The 12,644-nt window shown below is 37.7% G+C and overlaps 2 protein-coding genes across 8 annotated transcripts in view; one reads left to right on the top strand and one right to left on the bottom strand.

Annotated features, from left to right (window-relative positions):
- The window catches only part of LOC145934352 (latrophilin Cirl), a 425,698-nt gene that overhangs the window by 230,365 nt on the left and 182,689 nt on the right, over positions 1-12,644 (top strand). The window lies entirely within an intron of this gene.
- Positions 1-12,644, bottom strand: part of LOC145944350 (uncharacterized) — a 367,235-nt gene that overhangs the window by 232,077 nt on the left and 122,514 nt on the right. The window contains exon 6 of the mRNA XM_083052625.1: positions 6,652-6,772. Coding sequence (XP_082908751.1) covers positions 6,712-6,772 — 61 coding nt within the window. The 3' untranslated portion in view covers positions 6,652-6,711. The remainder of the gene's footprint in view (positions 1-6,651; positions 6,773-12,644) is intronic.

Raw genomic sequence — 12,644 nt, 5'->3', positions numbered from 1 at the left:
TCGGGGGGAATCGATGAAGGAAAGAGGAGGAGGGGGTACAGACAGATCATGGGATGATGATGGACCGGACGACCGGTCGATTGGACGTTAATTCGCAATAGCATTTGCGGAGTAATCAGGTACGCTCGATACTCGCGTCTCAATATCTCCCTCAGTTAGCTCCCGCATCCTGCATTAATGCACTATCGTTACTTTTTTCCTAATTAATATCGCATCAAAAATTGACGTAATGGCGACCGGTTGTAGACGACTATTCAAGAGACGTTAACGTGCGATCAGTAATGCGCGATTAGTTTTTTAACGCTGCTTATTTTTTTGGAGCATTATATCTGCACATTTTTTTGAAAGATTATTGCGCGATCGTTTAGCGAAGGCTATCATTATGACCTGAAATGAATAAAACGAATTTTACGTATCAAATTTGGTGACTGTTATTACACACCGACGATGAATGTATTGCACCTAAGCTATAAACGTAATTTCTCTTGACGTTAGATCGTGCTTTTGTAGCATCTGTTACAAAGTTAGTAGACTGTATCTTCCGCGGCATGATTCCGGACGTTGAATCCTAGCTCATTCACTTAATAGAGATCTGAGACAAAAGGAACCGCCAGACCGATGAGATCATGATCCGCGCGAACCTATTAATGTACACTATGCTACGCGTCACATTGTGCCTCGTTTTCACCCCGTCCGTCAAGCAATTTGATCTCTTCTCTTTCTATATAAATTTACAGGCTTTCAGAATAGATTTCCATCATCATTCTTTGATATACCAAATTTTTGAATACCGATATTTTTTTGACAAAGATGGCAAGACTATTAATAATTAAAATTGTAAGTTATATCAATAATAGACGATTATATTGAAATATTTTCGTAAATAAAACATACAAGAAGCACTGAAGGACTTTATATATTTTTTTAATGCGATTATAGATGCTCGCTTTGTCGCGAAATATAATCTTAATAAGCCTTACATCTACAGTTTTCTTCTTCCATTCTTAAAGATACTGATAAGAAATTAATTTCCGTTATTACGATCGTTATCCATTTTTATGATGATTTTCGCGTCGCGAGAAATGGACCGACAACGTGCATCGCAAAATGCATTTGTTTGACGAAGTGCATCTTGTCGGTAGCTGTACTGCACTGCGCTAATTGATGGGATTGCTCGTTTTTTGCCGATCAAGCGCGAGTCGAAATAGCCGGCAATCGAATGGCTGATAGGTGCGTGACGGCATTTTGACTTTCGTTTTTTCTATTATTATGACAAAACACAGGAATGAGAATCGCGTGCTTAGCGGTTCATGCGACAGCTGTGACGGGCAGTCGAGATGAACAAGAGGAGATAATACGCGTCAATAAATTCACCGGTGTCTCACCGCGCCCATTTAATGCCAAACGTGCGTCCATCTCATTCTCATCTCGCACTGACAATGCATTGACAAGAAGTAAGCAGTATTTATGTGAATTAATTTAATATTAATATAAATATTAATCAAATATTATTATATGTAATATGTGTAATTAATGTTGATTAATATAAATATTAATCAACATTAATTACACATATTACATATAATAATATGACATAATTTATGCGTGTGTATAATTAAAAATACATATTGATTAGGGAGATTATTTTACTCTTTCTCTAATATATTAATATAATATGCGAGAAACTCATAGAATATTTTTACAATATATTGAGATCGCGAGTGTATTCTCTTTAACCGCATCATCTTCAACTAATCGTTTAGCAAACTACGATAACGAACTTGCTGCAATCGCATGGAATTATTTCGGGTGCACATGTACTCTCGCCAGGCGCAGAAAGTGCTCCAGATGGCGGAGTACGACCGCATCGATTTCTCGCTGCGAGCAGACCGCGAAACGGCAAGAGCGCCGAGTTATGTTCGCGAAAACACACCGCAGCTCGCGAAAACTTGGTGGAATTAATCATGCGACCACACGCTGTGTTTCCGCCGTCGCGGAAGTAACGAAGCGCGATTGTCGCGTATTTTGGCGTAATTGGTGAACTTTGCGGACGCATTCTTCTTCTTTTCTCATCGTACGCCGAATTACAGATGATACTTGGTAATTAGCAGTCGCGATTGTGAAATGTTGAAAAGTATGAATTTCTCATCGCGAACTAACTTGAACGAGAAAATCGTGTTTTTCTTGCCTCGAAACGTTATTTTTTTATCATTATTTGCAATGATAAAAATTCTATGTTCAATAAATATTAAAAACTGAGCATATTTTTTTTAATAAACGTACTCTCTGAAACAAAAATCAATTAAAAATTTAAGTTAAGAGCATTATATTTTATCAACGAATTTATACAACTTCCAGTAAATGAATATAATAATATATAGCTAAAAAAAGAAATCGATGAAACAAAATTTAAAAAATAACTCGCTAAATTCGCGTAGTGCGAATTGGGGTTAATGATTTTCAGTAGAGGACAGTTGAAAAAAAAAAAAGCGTAACTCTTCCACCGATGTTTATCGCGGATTGTCGGTGATTAAAAATTTGAAACAATGTAATCGAAGTCAGAACACACTTGTTGTATTGGCGCTCGCGATTGTTTCCTCGGAATAACGAGTCTCATTTTGTCAGAAAGCTTTCTAATGACGCGAGATTGAGAAACTTTTTATTACGCGAGTGCGAGAGTGCTCCGGTAATTCCGTTGATTAAAACCGCTTGTTATGCATAGTTACGCGCGCGTGAGCGCCGTTACAGATTATTCGCCGCTTTTCCGAATATAAAGTTGCTGTTGCATTTCACGGTTCGGATTAAAGTTTACGCCCATATAACGACAAGTTTTTTATTCAAGCCATATTGAAGGAATAATACATTCCCGATGATGTATTAACTCTAGTGTAAATAACATGTCGCCAAAGTTAATTTAAACTGCAAGATTTTTACATCTGTAAAAAAATACTTTACAATATTTTACATTAAAATATCACAAGAGAATTTATATAAAATATAATAGAAATTATAAGAGGATATAATGCAACTTTTTATAAATAAAATAAAAATGTGTAATATACCGTATATATCCTTTGAAAAAAAAAATCAGGCTAATTTAAAATAAATCGATACAAGGATTATTTACAGTATATACACGGTGTATTAACTATAGTTATTAAATGAATAACGGTAGAACAAGAGTAATAAATCAATGCGTGTTTCTCTTGAGCGACGTGAAACCCGTACTTTCCTTATTTTATAACGTTAAGTTTTTGCGTTATTTGATGCCTTTTTTTTATAAGCACTGCAAGGAGGTAAGAACCATTCGCGTGCTATAGCAACAGCTGCGAAACGTCGGGCGTCACATAACGGATTAAAGGACAGTATATATACGTCAAGCGTTGTGTAGTAAAGAGACATCGAGGAAGGAAGAACGCGTGAAAGGACGATAAAATAACGAAGCTAATGCACACGAATTTCTCATTTCGTGTTCGTGACATAAATGCGCTTTTCGTAATATATCTCATTTTATATACACTATTATAAACTTTTTATTTATGTAATTTATTCATATATTAATTTTTATACTTGGTGATTGGATCTTTTGCTTTAGCAAGAAAATAACTTGCAAAGTGTGCGCTGCATGTGTATAATTTCGTTTCTTCTTAACGAATTTTTTCTCGAAATTTTGATATGTACTCGGTATTAAAGCATTCGTCAAAAAGATAAGGGACCCCGAATGCCTCCAGACAAGCGAGCATTTGTAAGCGTGCAACAATGCGTCGCATACCGCGTAAGAGCGAAAAAAAGTGCACACGAGGAAAGCGGCGTGCACTCGGAGAATACACGAGAGTGCTCGAGAGTGCCTGATATAGCCAAGCGTGGCAAAATGGCCACGCGCGCAGACTGCATGCACGCGACATATTAGCAGGCCGGCATCTTTGTGCACAACGGCGCGTGACTGCATGTGCATAACCGCAACTCCGTCTTGGAGAACACGGTCTCTCTGTGCTGCCTGAATGCTCTCTCTCTCTCTCTCTCTTGTTCTTCCGACAGCATTCGCCACCTGACCGCCGAAGAACTGCCAAGACAGATGAGATATGCTTTGAACTTCGAGTAACTTGATATATAATTCTAGTCTAAGGAGTGGCGGTCGTTTATTTTGGAAGCTTCAAGAAATTTGTTGAAACAGTTAAGTGCGTTGCGTCAGCTTCTATATTTTATTTGGTTATCGCTGTTGCAACTGGAAATTTGACGTGTGCATGGATAATGATATAATTTTATTGTTATATTATTATTTACACTGCACATAGTTGGAAATGCAAAGTCTTTCCTCCCTTTTTCTAATTACATGAATGATTGATTATACATAACTTGAATCGAATAGAAAATTAATTTTTTGTTAGATGGCAACCTGAATTCTAGGAGAATAATAGTTTGATATTTTTCTACAGAGAGAGAGAAAAGCAAAGAGCATTAATTAAGTCTATGTCTCTACGAATATCTCCACTAATTTCCTTTTTAACTAGAGAGCTAATAAATTTTAAAATGGTTCTTTATTTAATTTTACATCAAGGAAGGATTACGTTACTTTTATAGGATAGAATATGTAATCAAATTTTTTTCCGAAAATGACAGAGGTATAATGGAATATATTAATTTAATTTAATTTGTATTTCTTCAAAAAAATGTATGTGCGCTTATTTTAAAATGACTTATTTATTAATAAATTATTTATTAATATTAATCGTAGAAATGACGGATTTCTAGTTCAAAAATTAATTATTAAACCATTTGTGTTAGAGATTGAATATCTTCAATTGTGATGCCGCTGTACTTCTGTCAAAAAATGGTTGTCTTCAAATTAGCCACAGAATCCTTAAGATAAAAGATAGAGAAACTATGATGAGCTTGAAGTATTATATAATATCTTAACACAAATTACGACCGATTATCATAATCTAGCTGCGAGACACTCGTTTCCATGACATGCTTTATTTCATTTCGCGCATGTTCATCTTAAGGGTTTTATCGTGAACGATAATAAATTCCTCTGTGTCGGCTCTCGCCGGCACCCCGCTGGCGGTTCTTTGCTCGGCTGATTCGAGGTGGCCGAGAAAGACGATGACATAGTCGAGCCAAGCCGAGCCGAGCCCACCCCTTTTCTCGGACGGCCGGAGAAAGGGGTGAAAGATAAAAGAGAGGATCCTTCGTCGGTGCGCGTTCTACGAAACTCGAACCGACCGACCCACGGTAGCAGCCCCTTGCTTCCGCTTCTTCTTTCGAAGGGGTGCTTTGAGCGATCGCCGTGAGCGCGATGCTCACCTCTTTGACAATACGCCGGGCGTGCATTTAGCCACACCACCCCCTCGCGATCGCCTTTTGTCGGTTTTTAGAACGCGCTCGCTTCATTTTCTTTGTCGGCAACGTGTGTCGCTGATCAGGAAACAAATGAAGCGTCGCGGAAAGCGAGTGTGAAAGCTTCTTTCCTTCGACAGGCGGTCGAAAATGTTGTGATCGCCCGTCAGATTATTTATAATTCGCCTATGAACAACATTATTAAGTACATACACAGAGCGCCTTCTCTTCTTCCTCAAGGGAAGACAAGGCTCTGCGACTGCTCGAGATAAAAGATAAAGTTCTAAGACGGCGCTTGGCTTTTTTTTTGTCCAGGTTTTAAACGCTTTGACGAGACTCTGCCGTCCGATGATTGTCGAGGAAATGAAGTGTCCAAAAATTGAATTTATGTGCCACTTGAAAAAGCGGTCGATGAACTCGTATATAGTTATATTTATGTTTCGTTTCGTCGATTTTCGTTTAATTACGTCCATTAGACCCATCAATTATATTCTGTATTGAAGCATAATATTTGCAAAAATATTTTTAAAATATTTTTATATTGTATATATTATATGAGACTATATAAATGCCTGAAATAAAATTTACAGTTAAATAAAAATGAGGTTGATTTTTTAAATATGAATTTTAAATTTAATATTCTTAAGAGATATTTAAAATCACAAGTTAAAAATTGATACGCATTGAAAGTTATTGCCTCGCTACAATCATTAAATTTTACAAAAATTCCAACTGCGTTACTGCGTTTACGCGCTTTTTAGAATATCGACATTATTATCATAATGAGGAGAGCAGATAAGGGAAAAATTATACGCTGCAAGAGGGGAAAGAGAAAAGAAGAGAGAGATGATGGAAACTAGATAGAGAGAAAATGAGATAGAGAGAGAGAGAGAGAAACGTCATATTGACGTACATGCATTCCGGTTGGTGCATATTTGTAATGCAAATCTTCGCGAAGACCATGGGAGCGTAGAGAGAGAGAGAGAGAGAGAGACTAGGGAAGGGTAGGATGGACGAGGGTGATGGTGGAATAGCGCAGATAGAAAGGGCCGTCCATGATGTACACGCCGATGACAAATAGCTGAGGAGAGAGAGTCGACTCCGGTGCAGAGCAGTTCGCGCACGATATTACGGCGGGCTACGCCCATACATTTCGCGCCGCTCTACCGACGCGCCGCCAACGTCGACCCATCGGATTTCCTTCCGTTTTCCACGGAAGTTCCATCTACACTAGCCCCAGTCCTGGCAAACTCGTTGTCGATGTCCTAATTAAACGCGCAAACTGATAACAGAAGGGCCGAGGATACTTACATTTAATCAGGGGACCTGTACACGTTCCCTCTTTCTCTACTAGAGATAGCACTGTCAATATCATCGTAGCTTGGGTTGATCGTCACGGAGGAATATTGACGTTATCGCTCGTGATGATAATCTGAAATAAATGATATTAATGCAATATATTAAGTAGTAATATTTTTTTTCTTTAAGAGAATTGATTTTTCATAATTTCGGAATTCTTATAATACGAAATACGATGCGTTTATCGCATATAATATTATTTTGCACGGTATATATTTTAAATAAATCTTACTTATATCGATATAACATACATATGTATTTTAATAAAATTTATTAAATGAAAAATAAAATATTATATAATATATAATAAAATAAAATAGTAAAATTATTTTGTTATATTAATCATTTGTAAATCGTACTTTTGATGTTTCTTTTAAGGGTGGATTTTAATTGATAAACAGCACATAGTCAGGTGTTAATTTTTATATAATACTTCAATATTTTTTCTTTTATCTAAAATCTAATGAATTATGCAGTTAAACTTTAGCTCGTAAAAAGCAAAAAGAATTAGTGACATATCATTATATCTTTGTGAATGCAAACACACCGGATATCATTAATCAACCGACTATGTAATATTCCGTGAAATGCATTTATAATTCCCTGTATTCTGAATTCTCTTATAAACGTGAGAATGTCGATGGAATGCGTATGTCTACATCACTTTTTCGTTAAATTGATATATCCATGCTATTACAAAACTAGGTCAGAGATAACTGGGAGGTTAAAACGTGAAATGGTTTTCCTCGCCGATTATTCCCTCTGCCAGTCAGTTGTTATCCTGAGGGAACATCATGTAAGCTCGCCGAAACGAAGTACGGCACAGAATTTGCAGCACGAAGGCCGGCAAATCGAAGAAGTAAAGGATCGCTTACACGATCCTCGCTTCGTGGATCGGTATCTCCCAAACGTTACGGACGTTACGAACGTTACCGGTAACTCTCCCCGGTCCCGTTCCCCGATAAAGTCCGTTCCTTACGAGGCAGCGAATACGCGCCATTACCGTTATCGAGGGACGCTGGCGCTGTGGCATTGTTAAATTGCGTCTTTGCGAGCTTTCGACTCTCGACCCATTTCCCACTACGAGGAAGGGCGAGAGAGAGAGAGAGAGAGAAAGACTTTCGGTACCAATTCGAGAGATTTTGCACGAAATTTTTGTAATACCAGATTTTCCATACTATACGGATCTTCTATATGTGGAATTTTTTACGGCTGGCACACTAGCGTGATAATACAAGAGTTTTATGATACGAGCTGATGCACTTTTGCGAAACGAAATTTTAACAGGATAGAAATTTTATAATACAGATTCCTTATGATGGGATTTTTGTGACACAGATTATTCGCCTATCCTGGGGTTAAACATGGAAAATGTGGAATTATACATAGTATAAAATCGTAACAATACACAGAGAGAATTTTCTCTTAGAATTTACTCTGAAAATCATGGTAATCGTGGGATAATATGATATGGAAAGAATTTTATAAGAATTTCTCTGATTAATATTTATCACAATAAAAAATAATAATATCTAGCACAATAAAATATAAAATATGTTTGATTAATTTTACTAAAAGTATGGTAAAATTAATCAAACATATTTTAAAATTCTTTCCATACCATATTGTCTCACGATTATCAGGGTAAATTCGAAGAGAAAATTCTGTGTATAAAAAATTTTATTTCAAAGATTTTCTTTGATCAAGAGAGCACAACGTTTAATATTTCAGACATTAGAAAAAAAATTTTTTTTTTACGTTATATTTTAATTTAATTCATATATAACAAATCATTCAATAAATTCAATAAATCTTTCACTACTTTTTTTTTTCATTGTCGCAATTTTTAACTTTGTCAAACACTTCTAAGAAAGGGAGAAGAGTACCATTTAACAAAATTGCATGTCACGTCCAACTCGCCAATTTCCCTCATTCTCCGCTTCATCGCGCATTTATTTCCCTCGTCGCCATGTAACACGCGGAACACGCCGCATTATGTAAAAGGGCTTCGCTTTTTCCATCTTCCTCCCTTCCTGCGCGTTCTCGCGCCTTTCCTTTTGCCCTTTCGCTTTTGAGGGATGTATCGCGGCGTCCGAGAATACACCTTCGCGCGAATTTCGAGCCCTCCATCCCTCTTTCCGTTCCTCCGGCCCTTTTGAACTAGTACCCGCTGCAACCGGTTCGGGAAGTAGGTGGTCGTTCGACTTGATTCCGCGTTTCAAAACTTTTGCAAACAAAGCCCATTGTACCGAGAACGAGATAATACATCGCGCCCGGCGCGAGCGAACCGGGTGCTTCCCTCCTCTCTCGCGTTCTCCTTTCACCCGGTAAATTATACCCTTCCCGCGAATCTCCGACGACTTGCGCTCTCGTGCGCAAACTAGACGTGCAACGCGCGTGAAAATCAACGATTCACTGTTTACGTCGGGGCGAAGTTCAGCAAAGTCCATGTCGAATGAGACTTCAGGCTTTAACAGCGGGTTACCAATGTTATATCCGGAAAAAGCGAGTTAACTACGCGAACCATAGCTTTCTCCTTCTCCGATTGCCTAACGGAACAGTGAATGATACTTATACGACTTTACCCTCACAAGCCCTTCAAGTTTAAATAACTAATTTTGCGACTTGGCAAGATGTTCTGTGTAAGATGCACCTCTATTTCTGGTACAGAGTTGTGGAAAATGTGTTTCTCCTTTTTTTCCCTAATATATTTCTCCGTAATTTTTACATTGCTTTTTAATTTATATATCTTATCATAATTAATTTTGTTATTTTATAAGTATTATATATCACGAAAAAAGATGAAGATTTGAAATCTTTTGTCAATTTTTTTTTTTGCTAACTATAGAATTTCTTACGGGTTTAACTCGTCGATTGAAATAAGATTAACATGACTCTAAAACATGCAACGAGAAACTGAGAGAAACAAACCAAAGGAAAACACAGACTGCTCGAAAACATGTGATAATCATAGACGGCGTCACGCAGTCTCGGACAGGCATGTTTTCAACCACAGAGAGGTTGACTTTCCTATTTTGCTTACGCTCTCTGCCGAGGGTATGTCTCGACGAAACAGTCATTACACATGAAGCAAGCCTTTCATATCGACGACTTACATATGTAATTTCCGGAAACATTAAATGCATTTAAATAAATTATTTCAGTTACTTCAGTTATTTTCTTCGTACGACATGGTTTAATAATAGATATTGAAAATTCATTTTCTCGCATGTCTTTATATTTTTAATGTTAAATTGTGTGCACTTATATATGTTAATATTATTCCATTTTGCTAATATCAATCTTTCTGATTGTGCATATGTGTGTCGAGTCTTTATAATTGATATGATAAAAATTCTGAATTTTTTTATAACTATAATTAACATTTTCCGAATTTTTAATTTATTTAGGCTTTACTAAATTTGTTATACCTAATTAACTGAAATTCCAACTCACGAAGCTACATTGAGTTACAAAGCTACTGTGCAGAAAGGTATCTCGGAATGTGTCGGAGAAAATTTCGGATAGACGGACGGTCGGACCGAGACTCTCTCGAGCCATTGCACTCGTCCTTTAAATAGCGTCTATTCATAGATAGTCCATTGCTCGACGGAATGAATGAACGCGCTAGACGCGACTTGGCACTCGCGCGCGAATTCCGCAGACACGCTTCATGAACGAACGCGTGCGCGTATAAATACGTCTAGGCCACCTGTCTCTTTAATCCTGTCTGCTGAACCACCCCTTTCACGTGTGCATGCCCGCGCCCCGAACGCGCAGACGGTGCGAGACTAATGGCTGCAATAGAACCACGAAAAGTCTCGTAATAAGGTGCTCTCGAGAAGAGACGCGGGTCGAAAAAAGGGAAACAAGACAGAAAATGAGTAAATGCCATTTTCCTCAGCGAAATATCTCTCGTTGCGAATGACCGCGTATAATATCAGAAATAAACGATGCTATTTTTCTTCGCCTATGAAATGATGACGATTTCTAATTGCGCCTAACGCTTTCCCGTATTTTATAATTTTAAATGCAGATTTTTCTTTAAACTATCCTGATTTTTTTTAACTATACTGATCAAATCTATTTAAACTCGAGAACGATTGATCTTTGATACGTAATATATGTACAAGCATCTGCGATTTAGAGCTGATGATCGAAGGACGGACAGTGTAAGTGAGCGAATGCAATCTTCGCGAATAATTATTGACATCAATGTCGAGGGTGAATTAAAAGGAAGCCACTACGTGCTTCCTTTGATCCGCGCCCGGGAATTGCCTGCGTTTGAACGACCTTTGTTTTCCCTCTCTCTGTCAATCTTGCTTATCGATCAAAAGCAAAAACGACGAAACGTTTCGGCGTTATACATATAGCTATCGGGCTAATCGAGCTAAACGATACGTTTCCTCGCGCACAACAGAACGGAGTCGTAATATCCGGCAGACATAAGAAGGCTCGTGCTGCGTTTTCTATTACCGGCATAAAAGAATTATTATTATCGCGTAAGAGCCGCAGGAATGGTAACGACATTCTTTGGAAAGGAAAGCGGCAGGATACAAAAGGGTCTTTTCGTCAACGAGAGTACATACGTCCTCTGTCTCCCCTTCGAAAAAACTCATTCCCCTCGTTATACCGTTTAACAGTTTTAGCGACGTTTCTCGAGCGTATAAAAACGACAGGCAGTAATCGACGCGCAATGGTTGCGCAAATTTCGCGTTTTTGAGCATTTTAACAGAAACTAGAAACATTGTACGACGAAACAAAACTGTCTAAAGTCGCGCGGTGCGATTTATCGCGCAAGGATAGAGCGATCATCCTATAGATTATAGATTGGCGAGAAGCGCGAGATGATTCGTGACCGCTGGCGATTTGAGAAATCTCGAGCGTGCCTCGCATCGCCTCGATCAACGAAAGAATGCCCCGATGTTGATGCTGCACCTGCACCGTTAAGAATCGATGCATATACCGAGTTGTTGCAGCATTCGACGTACTTGACCGCGCGAACGGGATCGAGGTCCTTCCGAGTGAAGGTTAGACAAAGGTAGCAGTTTGCGAGAGGGAGGGAAACGGTTATTGAGTAGCCAAGAGAGAGAAGGAGAGTATATACAATGACTCTGCGCTGTGGAACGTCACGCTGCACTCGGCGCATTATCCCGAAGCTGCAGGTTTGCATAAAATATGGTCCCGCGCGGACACGTTTCATTGCGCCAACGAGAATAATCCGATTCCTCATACGGCCTTCGGACGATTCGAAACGGTAGCGAGAACCCGGCGTCTCGCTACATTAGCTCTCGTTATCAATGCGTTACATGCGAGCGAGCTAAAGTTGTGTATCGCTTTGACGTTGCATATAGAATTACAGCTTCGGAGATAATTAGTTATCGCAACAATTTCCTGTCGCGATAATCATATTAAAAATAAGTTTCATTTGGCAAAATCTCTGCTTCATCGAATACAATAATTTCATATGAAATAAATAATAATTAGTGGTATATGTATTAATTTAGATTTTTATAGACATTTACTTTTCTTGTATGAATTTTTTTTTCTCAGTTTTTTATATTTCTACACTGAGAGAATTTTCTCTTAGAATTTACTGAAAATCATGGTAATCGTCGGACAATATGGTATGGAAAGAATTTTATGAGAATTTCTCTGATTAATATTTATCACAATAAAAATAATAATATCTATCACAATAAAATATAAAACATGTTTGATTAATTTGACTAAACTGCATAGTAAAATTAATCAAACATGTTTTATATTTTATTGTGATAAATATATTAATCAGAAAAATTCTCATAAAATTCTTTCCATACCATATTGTCCCACGATTACCATGATTTTCTCTGTGTATTTTTGTTTAAATTAATTGATGGTGTCTGAAAAATTATTTAGGATTTTTTACTCGCGCTTATTGGTCCTTTTTACTATTCATATTT

The sequence above is a fragment of the Prenolepis imparis genome, unplaced genomic scaffold (genome assembly GCF_030444845.1).
Source record: "Prenolepis imparis isolate NDT839.2.m4 unplaced genomic scaffold, iyPreImpa1.0 SCAF_1, whole genome shotgun sequence".
Taxonomy (NCBI): domain Eukaryota; kingdom Metazoa; phylum Arthropoda; class Insecta; order Hymenoptera; family Formicidae; genus Prenolepis; species Prenolepis imparis.
The sequence above is the reverse complement of the archived record's forward strand: the minus strand, read 5'-3'. Positions and strand labels throughout refer to the sequence as shown.